Raw genomic sequence first — 21,317 nt, 5'->3', positions numbered from 1 at the left:
GGTAGCATAAACTGACACATGGTGAGGTGATCAGAACCAGAAGAACAATTTAGACAAGGATAACAAAATTGTGCATAAGAGTTTTGAAATTAGAAGTCTTATCAAAGTAATAGCTAACCATGTCTCCAGGGGATCTATGATAAGGCATATTACTGTCTTGACAGAGGTCATAGAAACAAAATGCAGTGACATACACTTTTGGACCTGACCACTGTATGGATTCATTTTGTTTGACTATGCTTATTTATTGTAAGATCCTCCTCCACTCCCCTTTTTCTCTGTTAATGGAGGGGGGTGATGTCATTTTAGGATCCAGGGAGGGTTAGATACCAAGAAAAAAAAGAGGGCCATTTATCAGTAAGTCAATACTCATGACCTCGAAGATGACCATGAACATGCCTGCATAATTTGGAATCGCAAAGTATAAGAGATTTTCTAGGTAGAAGGCAGGGGAAGTATATCATTTATTTGGACACCAGAGAATTAAATCCCAAAACCAATAACGCCAGCCCAACATAGCAACAGTTGTTTCCCAAAGTTAGTAAGTTCACCTCAATGTAAGAACAAGAAAATTGTAACACAGTATTACAGCAAAGAACCAAGTCATCCTGTAACCTTCCCCCCTGCTGGGGCCTTCCCATAAACACTCATGAATCCCAACTGTCTGCTTTGCCTGCGTTCTTTCCCCCCTCAGTTCTCTGGTCTTCTAAGCTCTCTGGTCTCCACTCTCTGCTATGCACTCTCTCTGCAGCTCTCTGAGTTCTGTAGCTTGCTAGTCTGCAGATTCTCAGCTCTGTCATCTCAGAGTTCTTACTTCTCCTTGGGCTGAATTCTGACTTTAATGGCTACCTTCTGAGTATATACACTCTTCTCCTCACGTCCAGTCAGCAAAAGGGTGTAGGCCTGAGGCTTAGCACTTAATAAGTAAAGGGTGTAGGCCTGCCTCTAATCAAGCCTCCCTTAACTAGCCCCACCGGAGGCCTATTGAATTGGGGGGGGTGGGGGAAGATCCTTAATCACTAATTGGCATCACAAGGGTGTAGGCCTGTTTTTAATCAAGCCTCCCTTAATTACTGATTGACATCACAAGCCATTATAACACTCTTTTAAAAGTTCACCTAAAAAAACTGAAGGAAATTCAGAAGGAACACAGACAAGTAGGACAGTATTAGAAACATGAGAAATTTATTACACGTTTCAAAAAAGCAAGTGTTTTGAAATACAGTTTCATATAGAATCCTTTTGAAGTTCAGCTGTGTATGGTGATGGTCTTTTTTGATGTTTTAAGTTCAAAATAATTTTTTTTAAGATGGAAACTAAATGTGAAAGGTCATATTTAGAAATTTGAGAAGAATGGAAGTAGGTACCTTTTATAGCTATATGTAGCTAGTGGGAACATTCTTAACAAAACAAGGAATAGAAGTGATCATAAAACATAAATTAGACAATTTCTATTACATAAAATATAAAGATTTTGAAGCAAAATCAATGCAGATAGGAAAAATTTCCAACAGGAAAATTTTTTTATTAAATATTGCTGATAAGTCTGATACCATAGAGAGAGAATTGGAATATATACATATGTCTAAATATTGTTATAATATGCGCACATACACATATGTGTACATATGTACATATATGCATATAAATAAAATGTGTATGTGTGTGTACACACATACATACACATATATGACATTTCCCAATAGACAAGTAGTTAATTAGTAAGCATTAAGCATCTTCTATGTGCTTAATCCTAGATAGAATAGGGAGCCAGTGGAATTTATTGAATAGGGAAATAACATGGTTAGTCTTACACTTTAGGACAAAGCATTTATTAACTACTTACTATGTTCCCAGCAGTTTTGTGGGCACTGGAGATATTCATACAAAAGTGAGAAAGCTCTTGACCTGAAGGAGCCAGGGTAACAACATGTACACATATATGTATAGAAAAAATAAATACAGCATCATGGGAGGAGAGGCACTAGTAAGTGGGGGAATCAGGAAAGACCTCATCTCGTGTAGAAGCTAATATTGGAACTGAGCTTTGAAGGAAACTAGAGAATCAAAGAAACAGAGGTGAGGAAGAATGTGTGCCTGGGAAGGAGATGGGATGTCTTGTGTGAGGAACAGTAAGATCAATTTGGCTGGACTTTAGGCAGTGAGAAAGGGAGTTTATAGCCTGGAAAATGAGATTGAAACCAGATTGTGAAGTTCTTTAATGCCAAACAGAGGAGTTTGTACTTGAACCTACAGGTAACCTGGAACCATTGGAGTTGTTTGAGCTGTCCTATATAAATATTACTTTTTTGTGGAGGATGGGATTGAGGCTGGGAGTCCAGTTAGGGGTTGGGAATTATTGAGGGGATATTATCTGTATGGAGATAATTGATCATACATTTAAGTTGATGAGGTTACCAAGAGCCTGAAAGTAGATCCCCAGTATGGGGTAGAACAAAGTACTATGCCACTTCATGAGATTCATCATTACCAGAAATTAGTAGTTTTAATCAGGAAATTTCCTTTCTAGAGATTAAGATTATTCATTACTTCAGAACAGATTTAATGTTCTAAACTGTTACTGCTGGAACTCTCCAAGAAGCAAGTGAAAGCATATTTAGTAGGTCTCTTTGAAGATACTCACCTATGTGTCAACCATTCCTGGAGATCCAATTGAGTTGTAGGATAGAATAAAAAAGAACTTAAGTGAAGACAGCAGTTGGGGCTATTAAGTCTTTTCCTGTGTCATGGTAATAGGACGTAGGCTTTTCAGAGAGTGATTTTTACATATATCTTGATCACAGTGTAACAATTTTTCTGTTTCTCACAAGGATACCACTATCCTTCCAACTATCCAGGTGAGCCTAGGTGTCATCTTCAGTCCCCCAGCTATCTTGCTGTCTATATCAGATCAGTTGCCAATTTCTTCCAATTCTTCATAGCATCTCTCTTATGTTATTCTGATTATTCTGATACTACCACCACTATAGTGGGAGCATCGTCTCCTCATGCTTTGTACTACTGCAGTAAACTTCCTGTTAGTTTCTCTCCAGTTTCTCTCTTTTACTCAGCTGTCAAATTTATCTTACTAAAACATAATTCTGACCGTTTTACTCTATTCAGTAAACTCCAGTGGTTCCTTATTACCAACATGATCAAGTATAAAATCCTGTTTGGTTTTTAAAGCTTTTCATAACCTTTTCCCATCCTACCCTTCCAGTCTTCTTACATCCTCCACATATTCTTCTACCCAGTGACATTGACCTTGCCATTCCTCTTACATCTCCTGACTCCTGTGCGATTTCACTGGCTGTTCCCTAAGACTTCAGTTTTCTCTTTCCTCATGTCCACCTCCTGGTTTCCCTGGTTTCTTTCAGGTCCCAGCTAATATGTATTATTTGTACATGGTTGTTTGCATATTGTCTCTCTTGTTAGGCTATGAGCTTCTTAAGAACAGGGACTGTTGTTTTTTGTTTTTATTTGCCCAGTACCTGGCATATATTAGGCCCTTAATGCTTGTTGACTGACTTGATTTGGAGAGTTGCCATCTCACTGAGAGGTGAGGTGATTTGTTCAGCCATGAAGCTAGAATTTCTTTCTTGAGAGCAGCTCATCTCTCTTGATCTGACTTCCCTTTTAACATATTAGATCTATCTTACCCCTCCCTTTCTCTAAACGCCTTTGAAATCTATTCTTCCAAAATCTAGGGTATATATCAATCTGTGCTTGGCTTTCCTCTCCTTATGTATCAAAAACTCTCAGATGAAATGATCACTTCCTGTAGTTCATATCATTTCTCCTTCAGCAGCCCATTCTTCCATATTGGTCAAAATAAGTTCAGATTCCCCTTGTCACTTAATTTAGATTTAAGAACTAAAATTCTCATCGAAACAAGTCAGGAGTTTATCAGCTATTATGCTTTAAATACCTCAAACAGATTATCCAAATAATTATAGTGTATTACTACTATATTATACTTCTGTGTCAACTTGGTATTCTGTCAGCTTCCAGAATTAATCAGTTTATCCCTTTGTCCCAGGTGATCTACAATATGTTCCCACCCTAATGTTGTTTTTCCTTACTTTGGTCCTTGTCTAAATACTTTCTATTATGCTTCATGGATATTTTTTAGAGAAGTCTCTCTCTTTGCTCTATGATGTTTCTGTTTTCCTGCAGTCATCTGAGTTTGAATCCTGCCTCAGATACTTACTAGCGCTGTTACCCTAGGCAAAGTCACTTTACTAATGTCAGCCTCAGTTTCCTCACCTGTAAAAATGGACATAGTAATAGCTTGTACTTCATAGGGTTGTTATGAGGGTCAAATGAGCTAAGATAATAGTAATAGCTAAGGTTTAGATGGTGCTTACTATGTGCCAAGCGCTTTACAATTATTGTATCATTTGAGCCTCACAACAACCCTTGGGAAGTAGGTACTATTATTACCCCCATTTTACAGTGGAGGAAACAGAGGCAATCTGAAGTTAAGCAACTTGCCCAGGGACACACAGCTAGTAAGTATCCAAGGCCAAATTTAACTCGGGTTTTCCCAACTCCAGGGCTAGCACTCTATCCACCAAGTCACCTATCTGTCTTTTTGTAATAGGTTTTGCAAATCTTAAGGCACTGGATAGATGCCAGCTATTATTGTTATTTACTTCTTGTTTTTATTTTTTCTATAAAGAAGTGTTGATGATTTGGAACACTTTGTTTCTTGTTACTTTACTTTTACTTTAGGTAGCTAGTGATTCAATAGCACTGGACTTGATGTCTGGAAGCCTTGAATTCAAATCCTGCCTGAGGAACTTAACTAGTTTTCTGATCCCTGGGTAAAGTCATTTTATCAGTGTCACTCTCAGTTTCCTTATCTGTAAAAATGAGGATAAAAATATCACCAACTTTCCAGGATTGTTGTTAGGATCAAACGAGATCAAAGTGCAAATAGCACTTTGCACATCTTTAAAGCACTGTATAAATACTAGATTTATTGATGTTATTTATCTGCTTCTTTTCTGATTTCCTGGGGTTTTTTAGGTAAACCATCATGTCATCTAGAAACAGCTATAATCTTGTCTCCTCCTTACTGATATTTATGCCTTTGATTTCTTTCTCTTGTTTTATTGCTACCCTATTTCTAGAAGAAATAACAGTAGAGAATGGGGGAATCTTTGCTTTGCCTCACTGAATTTATTAGGAAAGCTTTTAACCCACTAGATTCTAAGCTGTCAGGTTATTAAGGGCCAAGGGGGCTGTCATTATTTGTCATTTAAACCTATCATCTTTCAGTGCATGTTTAATGAATGTTCTTTGAATTGAATTAAAGTCTGGGTCCAGCGTAAATAGCCCTGACTGACCCCCACTGACATGAGGTTGACAGCCCTTTAGGTAACTGAAACACATCTATCTGTGGGAGACCTCAATTTTCTCATTTTCAGTCAGAATACACCCAGTTTCTTCAACCAATCCAATGATATGGTTTTCAGCCCTCCAATTTCCTCCTTTGTATACATACCAAAATAAATAATTCAGTATAAGGATGATTTTTTTTCCTTTTCTTTTCTCAACAAGAATAGAGTAGTTGGATAAAAAAAAATGTTCCATTTGTATAAATAGTTATCGAATTAAAGGAGAGTTAAGTAAATGTATCATCTCTTTAAAATACAGTTACATAGAGAGGAAAGATTAAAGATTACTTTAAACAGGTGTTAGTGTGTCTTTAAAAGAATTTCTAACCAGAACTTTTTATTTTTGTTGAAAGCCTTTTATCCCTCTAGCAAATCTGCGCTGTTCACCAGATGTTGACACTTTCCTCTGTAATGCTTTTGTGCCAGCCTGCACTGAACAACTTCATGTGGTTCCTCCTTGTCGAAAACTTTGTGAGAGAGTATACTCTGATTGTAAACAATTAATTGACACTTTTGGGATCACATGGCCTGAGGAGCTTGAATGCAGCAGGTATGGTATTATTTTTAGCTAAAAGTGAAGTATTTTAATGCCAGTGCCTTAGCCCTAACTGAACTGACGGTTTGTGACAATTTTGTTGTATAAATGAAGGAAAGATAAATTACATCTCTGTTGTTTTTCCTTGTCTAACACCTGGCAGCCACTATTTCACATTATTTATATTTGACCATTGTATAATTAATTGGATATTCCTTCTTAAGGCAATGTCTAACTCCATTGTAAAATAGCGAGTTGTGGAATGTGGATAAAGATATTATAGAAAAAAAGGAGAACAAAAACAGAGTCGAAAGTAAAGTAGACTCTAAAGGGAACAAGAGCAAATACATCTTGCGTGGTTATTTATTTGATTTTTTTCTATCTTGTGTAATGTTGGATGCAATATGTAAAAGAGCTTTATGGATTTTCATTATTTTTCATATTTGTTTGTTTTAATGGTGAATGGTTATTAAGTTTATAATAAATTTTAAGGTAATAACCTTAATAAATTTTTGGAGTTTTGATACTGAATAGTTTGATTTTGGTATACTGCATGTTCCCTCCCAGCATACACATAAAATCTGTTAAAACGTTCTTCATACCACTTTTATGATTCATTTTCTCTTGAGATCAACAAGATTGGTGTTTAAGACTTATGCCGTAGACCTATATCTTGTTGAATATCATTGGTGACATCATCCAATTTCTCCAAACCAGAGTTTGGAATCACTATAGTAAGTACACATAATTCATAAACGTATCCTACAATTGGACCTACCTCTGTAAAAATAAAGTACTACGGACTTTCAATAAAATTGAAAAATATATCCTGTTTAAAGCAAATATGTCACTTGATTTCTAGATCTTGTGTTGAATCTTAATCTTTCTACAGTTTTTACAACAGTACCATTCACAATCACTTGATAAATGCTTTGCAACCTTTTTTTTTTTACCAATTACATAAAATTGTAACATTTTAGCTCTTGAATGCCATAGTGAAATGTTTGGAGTTATAATGGCTTCCCAAATAGAACTATATGTCCATTCAGAACTTTATATTCAAATTAAACTTCAGTTTTACTCTCATATATCAACAGTACCATGAGCAATGGATGAAAGTCACAAAGATGCAGATTAAGTTTTAATGTAATGAGTGACTTCCTAACAATTAGAGCTTTCCAAAAGTGAAATAGGCTGCCTGAGGGAATTATGAGCTTCATTCTCCCTAGAGGACTTTCAGAAAGCCTGGACAACTCCTTCTTAGGAATGCCATCAAGGAGATTGATCGTGGTTATGACCTCTGAGCTCCCTTCCACTTCAGAGATTCTTTGATTCTCTGACAAACTTTTGTGTCTTAGGAGCACTTACTATAAACCATATTAGCCATTCAGTAGTATTCTAAAATAGTCTTATGATTGATTATCAAAAATGGAACGAAATAGATCAAAAAACATCACATTGTTCAGTATTAATATATACATTGATACTATAGAACCATGGTATGTTACACTTAGAAAGGTTTATGAATCATCTAATCCAGTGGTCTCCTTTTACAATGAGAAGACTGAAATCCAGAAAGGTTATGTGACCCAAGACTTACTAGTATATAGAAGAAGCAGGACTCAAATCTAATTTTTCAGATGCCACAAAAACAATAGTAAAAACTGTGGGTTATATAAGTTTGCTGCAACATAGATGAATCCTATTTTCTTTGCAAAACAAAACAAAAGAAATATAACATATCACGTAAAGCAGATCTTTAACATAAGACTTTCAGTGCTGAGGAGAAAAGTGGGGAGAGAACCAAAAATATTGTATTGTAAATTGATTTTAGGGTGATTTCAAACACTTCAGTCTTAAGATTGGACATGAATGAAAAGTGCCAGCCACTGTGCTAAGCAATAGGATGCAAAAAGAAATAGACAGACTGTCCTTTCCCTTAAGAATCTCACTCTAATTGGGAGACAGAACACATAACACAAATTCAGTGGTAGGGAAGATGGAAAGTCCTGGAAGTCCTAAGGGTGCAATGGTGGGACAGATGGCAAGGCCCAGAGATCTTTAGGTTAGGTTACTTAAGAAATTAAGGTGACAGTGTCTAAAGGACTACACTACAGAAAGGCAGGGCAGATGATAAGGTTGGCCTGCCAAAGCACAGAAGACAGTGGCCAGCTGGAGAGTAAGGCTTGGTGGGCCTCCATCTCATCAGAAGGAATCAAATTGTTGGCTTCCATATCATTCAAACCCTATGAGCAGTCAAGCAGCCCAGGCAAGGACAAAGATAAGGGGGTGCAGCATATCCAGAGTAGGAAGCTGCTAGCCAGATGTCTAAAATAGGTTCTAGAACAGTCTGAGTACAGGGAGAGGGCCAAAGGGAGAAGGCAAGGGAATAAATATAATTGTGTTTGTGTGTATGTAAACTATATGTAATATATACGTATATATTACGTACATGTATGCATATAAATATGTATATATACATATAAACATTTATATATCTATGTATACATATATATACACACATATTTTAGTCCAACTAGCTCTCTAGGCATTTAGTGGTTTGAGGTATATATAAGTGTTTTGTCTTAAAAATAATTAAATTACATATTATAATTAAATTCTAGAAATTGATGTCTGCAATATTTTTCTCCTAAAATGTAGTAATAAATTTCTTGATAGTATATTTCTCCTTATAAACTGAATTTGCTTTCTTTCTATAGCTGTGATAGCTACTTATGAATTTAAAATATTGAGAGAAATAGTATTTAATAAGGTTTTAGATCAGATGTGTTTTCATGAGATCTCAATTCCAAGTTTGTGGGGATTGGTTTTTTTTTTTGGTTTGGGTTTTTGGCAGGATGTGGGATTTTTTATTTTGGTTTGGGTAGGTGGTAGACCTGGAGCTGGTAAATAGAAGGGAGCTGTAATACATCTATGTAACATGGTCACATATGTTACAAACCTGGGTGACTGGAAGGATGGTAGTAGGTATCCTTTACAGTAATAAGAATATTAGTAAGAGGGTAGGGTTTTAGAAAAATGATAACAAGTTCAACTTTTGGGCATGTTGAGTTTAAGGTGTCTATGGAATAGGCAGTTGGTGATATGAGACTGAAGGTCAGCAGAGAGGTGTTGGTGGTGGTTGGTCCTTCTTCTCAAAGAAGACCAATGACAATGCAAAGGTGATGTTTTGACTTGCTCATGGATTGAATTTAAGTGAGGCAGAGCTGTTCAGTCATCATCCTTCTTCTTTCCTCCAGAGTTGTTGAAGTCCAGTGGTAAGACAAAAGTCAAGATGATTGGTGATAGCTTTAGATTCAGTGGATGACCTTGACCTTTCTAAATTAAGATCTTTCGCAAAGAAAGACCATCCACATACAAAACAAAGCTGAAAAGGGAGGGGAATCACAGGGCACCAAGAAGTATGGATATGAGAAACATCTGCGTAGAGATGATAATTGAAACCATGGGAGCTGATAAAATCACCAAGCAAAATAGTATGTAAGGAAAAGATGGCCCAGGACAGAGCCTTGGAGGACACCCATAGTTAGTAGATACAACTTGCATCCTTTTAGTCTTTAGGGTCCCTTTAAATGTATTTTAAATAAGTTTTTTGTTGGTGTCTTTTTCATATCACCAAAATTTTCTTCTCTTTCCCTCTGAAAGAGCCATGTAATATAACATTTTTTTTAAAGACAAAGAAAGAGGAAAAAAATTAACAAAATTGAAAAAGTCCGAAAGTGTGTACCATGTATCATAGTCATGTACCTCCTACCTTTTCAAAGGGGTGAAGGCTGGGATGTCTTCTCATATCTCTTCTTTTGAGCCATGCTTGTTCTTTATAATTTTGAAATACTCATTTTATCTGTTTTTTTGTGTGTTCTTTCCATTTACATTGGTATAGTCATTTGTTGTTTTCTTGGCTTTGCTTACTTCATTTTGCATTGCTTCATGTTTCTCTGTATTCATCGTATTCCTCATTTCTTAGAGCATAGTAACATTCTATTATATTCATGTACTGTAATTTACTTAGCCATTTCCCAGTCAATGAGCACCTACTTTGTTTCCAAAGCTTTGCTATTACAGAAAGTACTGCTGTAACTATTTTGATATATATTGGAGATTTTCCTCTTGTCAGTAACCTCCTTGGGGATTAAACCTAGTGGTGATATCTCTTTAAAGTCTCTTTAAGTGCTTTTAAAAGAACTATAACTCATAAAAGTGCCAATTTTTTCAATACATTTTTGCATTGTTTACTCTTAAGCAGTAACACCTTTGCTATGATAAAATTTTTAATTGATGCTAATTTTTTTCCTGTGATTTATCTTAGTTCATATAGCAAATTGTGAATTCAGACAAACTTATGTTTTAAGTTTCAAAAGTATTGTATTAAAAGATATAGTCTGTAGAATAATTGTAGTTCATTTTAACAAGTTATATAATCTGTGCAGATTGCAGTATTGTGATGAGACTGCTCCAGTCGCTTCTGATCTTACCACCAAATTTCATGAACCACCGAAAACACCAGAACAGGTTCAAAGAGACTATGGATTTTGGTGTCCAAGGCATTTGAAGACATCTGGTGGACAAGGCTACAAATTTCTTGGAATCGACCAGTGTGCACCTCCATGCCCCAACATGTATTTCAAAAATGATGAATTGGAATTTGCAAAAAGCTTCATTGGAATTGTTTCAATATTTTGCCTGTGTGCAACTTTGTTCACCTTCCTGACTTTTCTAATTGATGTTAAAAGATTTAGGTACCCAGAAAGACCAATCATATATTATTCTGTCTGTTACAGCATTGTATCGTTAATGTACTTTATTGGATTTTTGCTAGGCAATAGCACAGCCTGTAACAAGGCAGATGAAAAACTAGAGGTTGGTGAAACAGTTGTTTTGGGTTCCCAAAATAAGGCTTGTACTGTTCTCTTTATGCTTTTGTATTTTTTCACAATGGCAGGCACTGTGTGGTGGGTGATTCTTACTATTACTTGGTTCTTAGCTGCGGGAAGAAAGTGGAGTTGTGAGGCAATTGAACAAAAGGCTGTGTGGTTTCATGCAGTTGCTTGGGGGATGCCTGGTTTCTTGACAGTTATGCTTCTGGCTATGAACAAAGTTGAAGGGGACAATATCAGTGGTGTTTGTTTTGTTGGCCTTTATGACCTTTATGCTTCTCGATACTTTGTTTTGTTGCCTCTGTGCCTTTGTGTGTTTGTTGGATTATCTCTTCTTTTAGCTGGCATTATTTCTTTAAATCATGTACGGCAAGTTATACAGCATGATGGAAGAAACCAAGAAAAACTCAAGAAATTTATGATTAGAATTGGAGTCTTCAGCGGTTTGTACCTTGTTCCATTAGTGACACTTCTTGGATGTTATGTCTATGAGCAGATATACAGGATTATCTGGGAAACAACTTGGGTCTCTGACCATTGCCATCGATACCATATCCCATGCCCCCATCAGGTAAAAACAACCATATGGGTTATTCTATTAACATAGAAGATTATGTTCAGTGAAATATAATTTTGTTTGTTGAGGATATTTAATTATATTTCAGATTTGGAAATTCAACATTACTAATACCTCTGTATTCATTAAGGCACAATTTCAGTTACATAATTTTTAATCTCCCCCTGTTTTTTTCATTCATTGGAGATATAAATTAACACATTGAAAAGTTCTTAAAAATAGATATTGAGTGTCAAAGGCGTACTGGTTGGTCTGATTAAGGACAAAGAGTCAGAAGCTGAATGCCTGGCTGAAAAAGAGGGAAAAGGTGGTGGTGGTTAGGTGTGGTAGGCGAGGGGAAATAGAAAGTGGTCATTGCCGAGAGGTGTGAGTTAATTTTGAATTTACATTCAGTAAAAAAGAATCAAGTATTTTTCCTTAAGGGATGGTCTTAGTGAATTTCATTTAAAATTTCTCATGAAATATTCTTCAGAAACATAATTTTAATAGAAATATGGCTAAATCAGTCTGCTTTTTCCTAACAGGAAACATAGACCATTTGAAGTAAAACATGGTTTCAGTTTTTTTTAAAATTCCATTTATTCAGCAAATACTGATTAAGCATCCACTGTGTAAAAGCTCTGTGTTAAGGCATTGGGAGAATACGGAGTTTAAACAAAACATTCTTGTCCTCAGAGTTTCTAATCTTTTTTTACTTACTATAATTTTGGTCAGACTTGCTTATAAAAGTTGTAGATGAGTGTTTTTAAGATTTAAGGCTTTAAAATTTCTGAATATAGCATAATTCCGTAAGCATAGTTGTTCACAATGTTTTTCATAGAAATTTAGTTCATATGCCAACAGTTTTTATACAGCGTTCCAAAAATCTCAGTGCAGCTTTGAGCGACTAATGTTTAAAATTGCACTGAGACTTTTGGGACACCATGTATATTCCTTTCTCTGGATTAATTATTTATTATTATATCTAATATTTCAAAACATCCATGATTTCACTGGTATAAGTACTCCTTCCATTGATACAGACCATGAGCCCACCATACCTTACCAGATGTTTCCCTGGACAAAAAAAATCTCTTACTATTTGGTGAAGTCAGATTCTACCTTTCTCAAAACAGCGAGGCTAGACCACAAATGATGGGTACAAAGTTCATCAATTACTTAGCCTGTAGCCAAAGCCTTTCCAATTTGTTAGGACTTTCAAGACTTTGTGTTCTACTAGCATAGTCTTCAAAGATCTAGTCATCCAGTGAAGCATCAGTGTAGAACTTTAGCAGAGAATTATTTATAGCACATAATATTAATATTCTTCCACTAAAGTCCTATTCTGATGCCTTATTATTGTGAGACGTTGCCCTGAGTTCTTGAAGGCTACGTCCATGAAACACAAGTTTTGACAAGTCCTACTAAGCTAGGCATTGTAGCATTGTGTATGGGCCCTGTCATCTGAGGATCGTTTTAGCTACATTCAGAGAGTTGGCCTATCGGTATACTAGCCATCAGAAGATAGGTCTTTTAGCCCTGACAGTTCTTAACACCACCTACTTAGGTATAGTAATCTGCTTCAGTGAAAGGAATCCTCATACCAATAAAATCATAGGTCTTAGAAGTATTAAAGTAATAACATTAAACAAACAAAAACGTAGTCTTTTAAATCAAGCAGTCTGTGGGATGAGCTGTGCTAAATAACTTCCTAGAGACAGCATCAGATAGAGCACTTAGCCTGGAGTCAGGAAGAACCAAGTTCAAATTCAGCCTGAGACACTTATTATAATATGACCCTGGGCAAGTTACTTAACCTCTATCTACCTCAGTTTCCTCAGCTATAAAACTGGAATAATAATAGTACCTACTTCCCCAGGTTGTTGTGAAGACCCAACGAGATTATATTTGTAAATTACTTAGCACTGGTATAAGTACTCCTGATGCGAAGTAGATGCTTAATATATTCTTATTTCTTTCCTTCCTAAATAGGAATTAATATGTAATAAATAATTTGCCAACTAATGTGTCATTTTGTCAGTGGATGAACACATTTGAACCCCTTAGGCTTTGGCAAACATAACTAACACCTGCATATAGACAACCCAAATTATGATTGAATTTTACCTTGTGATTTAGCTCTTGGTACCACCAAATCCAGCTAATATAGCAAAGTGGAGTTTTGCTGTATATTCTTCAACCTTGTGTGTAAACTGAAGGGAAATACTTATTCTGCTAAAAATTAAACTCTACCTTAGGAGCAAAAATTCAGAGTTCCATTTTGTTTGATTTTTTTTCAACTTGTTTTCACTTACTGAGTGTCAATGTTATATTGTGTTAAACAAGGTATAATCCATTGAATAGTCTGGCCAATTATACCTCCTAAGACATAGAAATAAACTACAGGTAGAAAATTTAGAATAGGCGTATTGTAATATGGTCTAACCTATTTTCTTCATGATCTTATTTGGTTTTCCAGTGACTAAAAGCTTAAGCAGGTCATGATGAAACTTTGAACTTGGAATTATAACAGAAGATTTGCCCATTTCTTGTCTCTGATTTTAAAATAAAACCTTAACACATACAAGACAGTGGTACATCTTATTTATTTTGTTCCTCCTCCAAATATTTAGATTGTCATTTGCATTAAGTGAACTAGGAATTAACTATATTAAGTAAAACTAGGAATTAACTATAAATAAGCATTTAAAGAGCTAGATATTATGACTACTACAAATTTCTCCTCCAGAAATAGGGAGGAAAATGGAAATGGAAAATAGATCATGCTATAAAGCTTTTTTTTTAATGGATTCCAAACTTTTTCTCTTGAAGCACCATATTTGATAGACATATTCCATGTTAGTCTGTTTATAGATTCAATAAAGAATCTTATGTTCAAAGTTCTGTTTATCTCTATATAGTTTTTCTTGCCCAATGAATGTAACATTTAATTTTATATAATAACTAGCATGTAGACCTTTAAGATTTACAAAACTTTTTAAAAGTATTCTTATTTTATTCTTGAAACAACCCTGGGAGCTAAGTACTGTTATTATCCCCATATTATATAGATGATTTAGTTATATAGCTAAATTATATCTAAAGCTTTTATACCCTTTAAAAAGCAGTACTATTAAACTGATTCTATTGCTCTGATTTTCTTCATTAGGCAAAAACATTAGCACGTCCAGAATTGGCATTGTTTATGATAAAGTACCTGATGACACTGATTGTTGGAATCTCTGCAGTCTTTTGGGTAGGAAGCAAAAAGACCTGCACAGAATGGGCCAGTTTCTTCAACAGAAATCGCAAGAGAGAGTAAGAGATATTTTAAAACTATAATTCTTTCTTTTTGTGTGTGTATTTTATAGGTAAACATGAAATAGTTAATTGTACATTTTAAAATATGCAGACTGGCAGCTAGTCAACAAGCATTTATTAAGTACTTACTGTGTGCCCCACACTATGCTAAATATTGAGAATACAAAGAAAGGCAAAAACAGCCCTGGCCCTTAAGGAACTCACATTCTAATGGGGGAGATAAATGAAAAATAACTACATAAATACAAGGTATATACAGAGTAGATGGAAGTTAATCTCAAGAGGGGAAGGCTCCTGGTGAGAGAAAAAGCTTCCAAAATGGGGTGGCATGCAGCCCATGGTGTGATTTATGCGGTCTGCCTACAGGCATAGAAATTTACATAAATGCTTTAGTAAAACGAAGCCGAGCTACCGCAGAGCTCTCACTCAAATGGCAAATCAAAATATTTTGTCTATTGTTTCAATAAAAACCTAAGGTTAGACAGCCCTGAATTACAGCAAACATCAAGGTGCTGTAAAATGTTTTTGTTTTTCTGGAGTTTTGCTATATCAAATATTGTTTGAAATTAATGGGCACTCAACCGAGGAATGGAAATTTATGTCACTTAGAAATTTTGATTTGGTATTGATTGGTATTTGGTTTTGATATTTATTGTAACAGTTGTAACAGACATATTCGTCGTAAACCTCAAATGAGGTGTTTATTTTCTTTGTCACTTTAACGAATTCACTGTCTCCATTAGAATTCTGGTTAAATATGTTTTGCCAAGTATCCCTATTCCTTAGGATATCAGTAGCACCCTCACAGTATTTTTTCCCCTGTCCCCATCAAAACATATTAACTGTGAAATGTCCTCTTAGTTAAATTCTTTCTTATTACTTTGTTAAGCTTTCTCCTCATTAAATCATGTAGCCCTCTTTTTAAAGACCTGCTGTGTGTATTTTCACAGTGCTTTTTCTTTTGGTTCATTTTTTTATAGTTTCTATATAAAACACATTAATTTTATCTACTTATTGGTTAATTGGAATAACCTACTTATTACAGTAATCTAAAAATATGAACTAGCTTTTTTTCTCATGCTTTTGTAAAATCAGTCAAGTCCTGGGTTTTTGAGATTCTTTCTTTTCATTGAAGAAAATTTTCAAAAAGAAAATATCATACTTAAAAAATGCTACCAGTTTGGAGACTTAAAATTTTGGAGAAAATAGAAATGTATGCATAACTTATTTTTTTCAGTGCTTTTTACTATCTCCAAATTATACAATTTAACATAGTATAATATAGCATAGAGGCTAGAAAAGGACCAGTGTTGTAATTAGGAAGACAGATCTATATGTGACAAGTCCTTTGCCCTCCGTGGCCCACTAAAACACTAAGTTACAGAGGAGTTGCCTTTGGTGGTCCACATTGGTGAAATGACGGGTCTAGACCCATTGCTACCCCTTAAAAAGAACATTTATTTGGTTTCACAACATAAAGCTAACATGTTGGGTATATTAAATTTTATTATTATTTTTCAAGCAATAGTTTGACTTAATTGAATGCTTTGATTTTTTTTTTGTTACAAGTGGATAAATAAGCTGAAATTTTTTGAAGAATCTAAAATTGCTTTTGCCAGTTTTGAAGTTTGAAGAGCAGAAAACACTTAAGCAGACTTCATTGTCTATGGTACCTTTCAGCAAGACAGTTTTCTTCTTTATCTCTTTTAGTTATATTTCTGTTTTTGCTTTGTCTGAGATCATGATTGCTACCCCTGCTTTCTTTGCTTCAACTGAAGCATAAAAGATTCTACTCCAGAAGAAAGCAGAAGAAATCATCTGGGTCAGTGGTATCCAACTCAAATAGAAATGGATTGCAGATGGCATATTTGACTCAAATAACAACAAATTAACATTATCTAAATTGTATTTTTTTGTCAAAAAATTCTCAACTACATTTTGATCTAGTTCAGATAAGCACTCTGTAGGTTTGCCCACTTGCCACAGTAGACAACTGACCCCTCTAATCTACATTATGGTCAATTGATGGGAGTTATGTTTTTAGAACTTACTATCCTTCACAGTATCAAACAGGTATGGAATATACAGGGGGAAAATGCTGAATAAGAAAAGGATAAGCCATAATTTCTTAATTTCAACTTTTGCCATGTGGAATTTTGTGTGAGCTTTCTCATTTGGGAATGCGTAGTTTATCTGACTATATTTTAAGTCATGTTTTCATTTATCAGAATAATTTATAATGTCAAAATGCTGCCGTACACTGTCACCATTTTGCTGGTGGAGATAATAAAAAGAAAAATATAGTTTGGGGATTAACACACATGTATAATGCTAAGCTAGAGCTTAGTAATCATGTTTTCTGAGCTAAATATAACATTTACCAGCCATGTATTTTTCAATTTACTAAGGCTGAGCACATGATTTTTGCAATGAAATGTTACATTAGGAGAAATTTTTGGACCTATGATTTTATCTATGTAACTCACAGTGTGGAAATTCCTTCCACCCAGGTCAACAGTTGATCTGTAACTTAGAGGGGACTGCAATTAAGTGATTTTCTCATGATCATCCTGCCAGTATGTCAATAAATTATGAAAATATGTCAATATAGCTAAAATACTATAATAGCATAATAACTTTTATATAATAGGTACTCAAGTATTTGTTTGAATTCAGAACCCAACTGGCTTTTACTTCAGTTTTGCAATCTCTTTGATGTGAATAGTCCTGTCATTGGAGGAGGATGTATTTCATCCACACCTCATCCTATGTAATTCTTGTCAGCTTTTTTTTTCCTGTAAATACTCCACAAAAGCTCTGCCTAGCTGACTGGAAGTGTTCTTCTGGTTCTTTTACCATGTTGTGGATACCGTTCTCTCGGTTCAGGTTGTCCCATCTGTTTTCACTTACTCCTACTACATGACCACTTCCTCTCCTTTTCTAGTCATATATGTATTACATGATAAGTTTTATGTCACTTCTACATACAAGTTGTCGTTGGTAATATAGCTGGAGCCAACGCCTGCTGTGCTTTCCATTGCCATTTGAATCACCTACAATTATGATTCTTCTAAGACTGTAATGTTCCATTTTTTTTGCAGCCATGTGTTATCACCAGTAGTAGTATATTGCTGTTAAAAAAGAGGGGTATATGCAGAAGAGAATAACTTGGCTGAAAGCTCTGCACAATATTCCCAATGTGATCTGGCCCTATCTGTAGTATGGTACATTGGAAAAAGTGCTGAACTTGGAGCCAGAGAACATGGGTTCTAATCTGGATTTCCCCCTTGTTACCTCTGTGACCTAAGGCAGCTCTCTAGACCTCACTTTTTTTGTCGTTCAGCCATTTTAGTCATGCCCAACCCTTCCTGACCCCATTGGGGTTTTCTTGGCAAAGATACTGGAGTGGCTTGAACTTTACCCCTCTATAAAAAAGGGTAGGTTCATAGGAGGTTGGACTAGTTCCAATTCTAAATCTGTAATCTTTGTCTGTCTGGCTATGTCATCACCTGGGCAGCATGTGCATTTTGACTTTCTCTTTTCATTGAAGGGGCCCTGTAGTGTTCTAGGGCTTGATAGAATTAGCATAATTGCATCTGCAAGGCTCTCTGCTAGAGCAGAGCTTCATAAACTTTTTCCACTCGTGACCCCTTTTTGCATTTTGGCAGATGGCATACACAGTGCAAAGTGCTCATGCTTTGTGTTCAGAACGAAGGCTGCAGTGAAGTTACGGGATACAGCATAGGCAAGTGCTGCCAGAAACACCTCGGATTCTTTATGTATTTGATTTTTAATTAATTGTTGGTTACTGCGCGTTCAGAAACCTTTCTGTTGCCAAATTTTTCATGACCCCATATGGGATCACAACCCACAGTTTAAGAAGCACTGAGCTAGAGAATCTTACCATTCCTCTTCTAAGGATATCCTTCCTTCATCACACTGGTGTGTATACCTTGGGTGATGTGTCTCCCTAATTTATGTTTCACTTGATGTTAATATTTAGGATTTTTATAAAGTTATCTCAACAGTTCATATTATCAAATCTTACATGATCTTAATGTATGCATGGCAAACACCCTGTTTGAAGACAACACTCAAGACTGTACTTTGCTCCACTGAATCCAATTCTGTTTTTTAAATCAAACACCACAGAAGCTTGTATTGCCTGTATTTCTCAGTCCTTTGTGTGCCTGTGAAGGTGTAGTAGTGTGTTGTAGAAAACCATCTATGAAAGCCTGCCTTTTCCTTTCCTATTTTCATCAGATACTTTTCATATAGGCACATACTATTCTCATAAAGGTATACAGAGGAGAAATGAAGTATATGGATCAGTAGTTGAGATCTTGTCACATTTTTGGTTTAATACTGTCAGTGCTCTTTGTCATTCTTTTGAAATCTTCCCCTTTTTCTTTAGTGCCTTTTAAATTGTCATCACCAACACAGATGACTTCTCTGTCAGGCCTACCCACTCTTCCAGATGAAATCTTTTTGAGTTACATTTCCACATCCTTACTTGACAATCAAGTGCTGAAGTAGTGGTGCGACGTTGTGGTGATCCTGCTTTGGCTGATGTTAAGGAAATATAGCCTAATCTTTAAGACCTTTTAGATGAGGGAACTAAAGCCCATAGAAGCTATTGAAGGACACACACATAATAATTAGTAGTACCAAATTATTTGTACTATTTTTATATTTCCTACCATTTAGTACATAACTGGGGCCCTGGGGGTGAAGATTCTTATTGTTTTGTATTTCCTTTGGCGTTTATATACGTTTATATCAGTATGGTCTTATAATACGTTTATATATTGTTTTGTATTTCCTTTGGCGTTTATATACGTTTATATCAGTATGGTCTTATAATATGCAGGTCCAAAACTATCCACACCATCTCACCTTCTCTGACTCTTGTCCATATTGTCCCATCAGTTGTGGGGGGAAGGGGTCCACTTATCATGTCTGGGGAATTCCTTTAAACTCTTGTCATTGTAGGAATATCAGTGGAGTACATACATGGGCCATTGATTAGTTAGTTGTCCTTTGCTCTTATTACATTGCTGTCCCTGCCTCCTTTTCTAGTCATACATCTTTCTGATATCTTTTATGCTACTTTTTGATAATATATCACCGCATGTTCACGCCCACCATATTTTTCTCCATTGTCCTTTGAGTAACCACAACTTTAATTCTCTGAAAACTATAATATTGCTCGATTCCCAGGAGCATCTTTGTTTCAGGGAAAAGAGAGCATTAAAAGCCTTATACATCTTCCCAAAAGCAATCCAGCCTGCTGTCCTCTTTCCATTCAATTCTAGGCCAGCTTTTTTTCCATTGTGTTTGTGCACATATCCAACTGCACTTTCTCAGTTGCCCATCTCTGGATATTATCTAGCTTGTCAGTGTCCTTAAGTGTCATTCCTAGAACTGACTACAGAGGTGTTAAAGCATGTTGTAAAGCCTTATTGGTAATGTTGTTCAGTGGTATATTAAACAAATGACCTCTGAGGTCCTTTTCAGTTCTGTGATTCTTGGAAATTCCAAGTTAATGGAGTCAAAATTAATGAGATCTTGATTTGTTAGACTTTCTTCCTAACTTTGAAAACAGAGACCACTACTATAGCTCTTTCACTCCATAATCTTTCTTGACTTTTCTAAATGACCATTATAAAGATTAATTGCTGTTGGTTTGCTTATTTGGCTTTTAATAAAGATAAACAGGCTGTGGGGTTTCTTTGACCAGTTTACAGTTTACCAATCTCAGCTTCTTACTGCTTTCACCAGCTTAATTTCCTGGGCCCTCCAAAGTATAGACAAAGGCAACAACTCATACACAAGTAGGATTTTGCTTTGCTGATCTTCTTTAATGCACTCACTAAAAATGGTTGGTACCCTAACAAAGGGTACCAACTATATCTGTAATCCTGGATTTTATGGATTATTTGTACTGTTGCCTGAATATTTTAGGCACTTTGACTTTGAATGCATAGCATTCCCTGATAAAAGATATATGTTGTATTTTATGACCTTTATAATAGTATTTAATGTTTATTTGCCAAATTAATACTTTTCCTGGGTGTTTTTTTTCAGTCCCATCAGTGAGAGCAGAAGAGTGTTGCAGGAATCCTGTGAATTTTTCTTAAAACACAATTCTAAAGTTAAGCATAAAAAGAAGCACTACAAATCAAGTTCACACAAACTGAAAGTAATTTCCAAATCCATGGGAACCAGTACAGGAGCTACAGCAAATCATGGAACATCTGCAGTAGCAATTGCTAACCATGATTACTTAGGGCAAGACACTTTGACAGAAATCAAAACGTCCCCAGAAACATCTGTGAGAGAGATGGAAGCAGATGGATCCTCCATTCAGAAAGGAAGAGAAAACAATGTTGAAGAGCATGCATCTCCTGCAGATTCTAGTTCTAAACAGTCTGTGGAGCAGACAGAAAGAAGAGCCAAGGCAGGAAATACAAATGACAAGAACAGTGTATCTGGAAGTGTGCGGAGCGAAGGAAGGTAAGATTTTCTTTTTTTTAAAGTCACTATCAGGCCCCTCAGTAAAATAGGAAAGATTGCTACTACTTTGGTTGACAGAGTAAGGCTTC

General features: G+C 35.7%; 1 protein-coding gene across 1 annotated transcript in view; it reads left to right on the top strand.

Annotated features, from left to right (window-relative positions):
* Positions 1 to 21,317, top strand: part of FZD6 (frizzled class receptor 6) — a 71,479-nt gene that overhangs the window by 34,923 nt on the left and 15,239 nt on the right. Inside the window, exons 3-6 of the mRNA XM_036741832.1 lie at positions 5,756 to 5,952; positions 10,389 to 11,406; positions 14,561 to 14,709; positions 20,800 to 21,228. Of these exons, the coding sequence (XP_036597727.1) occupies positions 5,756 to 5,952; positions 10,389 to 11,406; positions 14,561 to 14,709; positions 20,800 to 21,228 (1,793 nt within the window). The remainder of the gene's footprint in view (positions 1 to 5,755; positions 5,953 to 10,388; positions 11,407 to 14,560; positions 14,710 to 20,799; positions 21,229 to 21,317) is intronic.

Source organism: Trichosurus vulpecula, chromosome 1, assembly GCF_011100635.1.
Source record: "Trichosurus vulpecula isolate mTriVul1 chromosome 1, mTriVul1.pri, whole genome shotgun sequence".
Taxonomy (NCBI): Eukaryota; Metazoa; Chordata; class Mammalia; order Diprotodontia; family Phalangeridae; genus Trichosurus; species Trichosurus vulpecula.
This window is presented reverse-complemented; position numbering and strand designations above follow the sequence as displayed.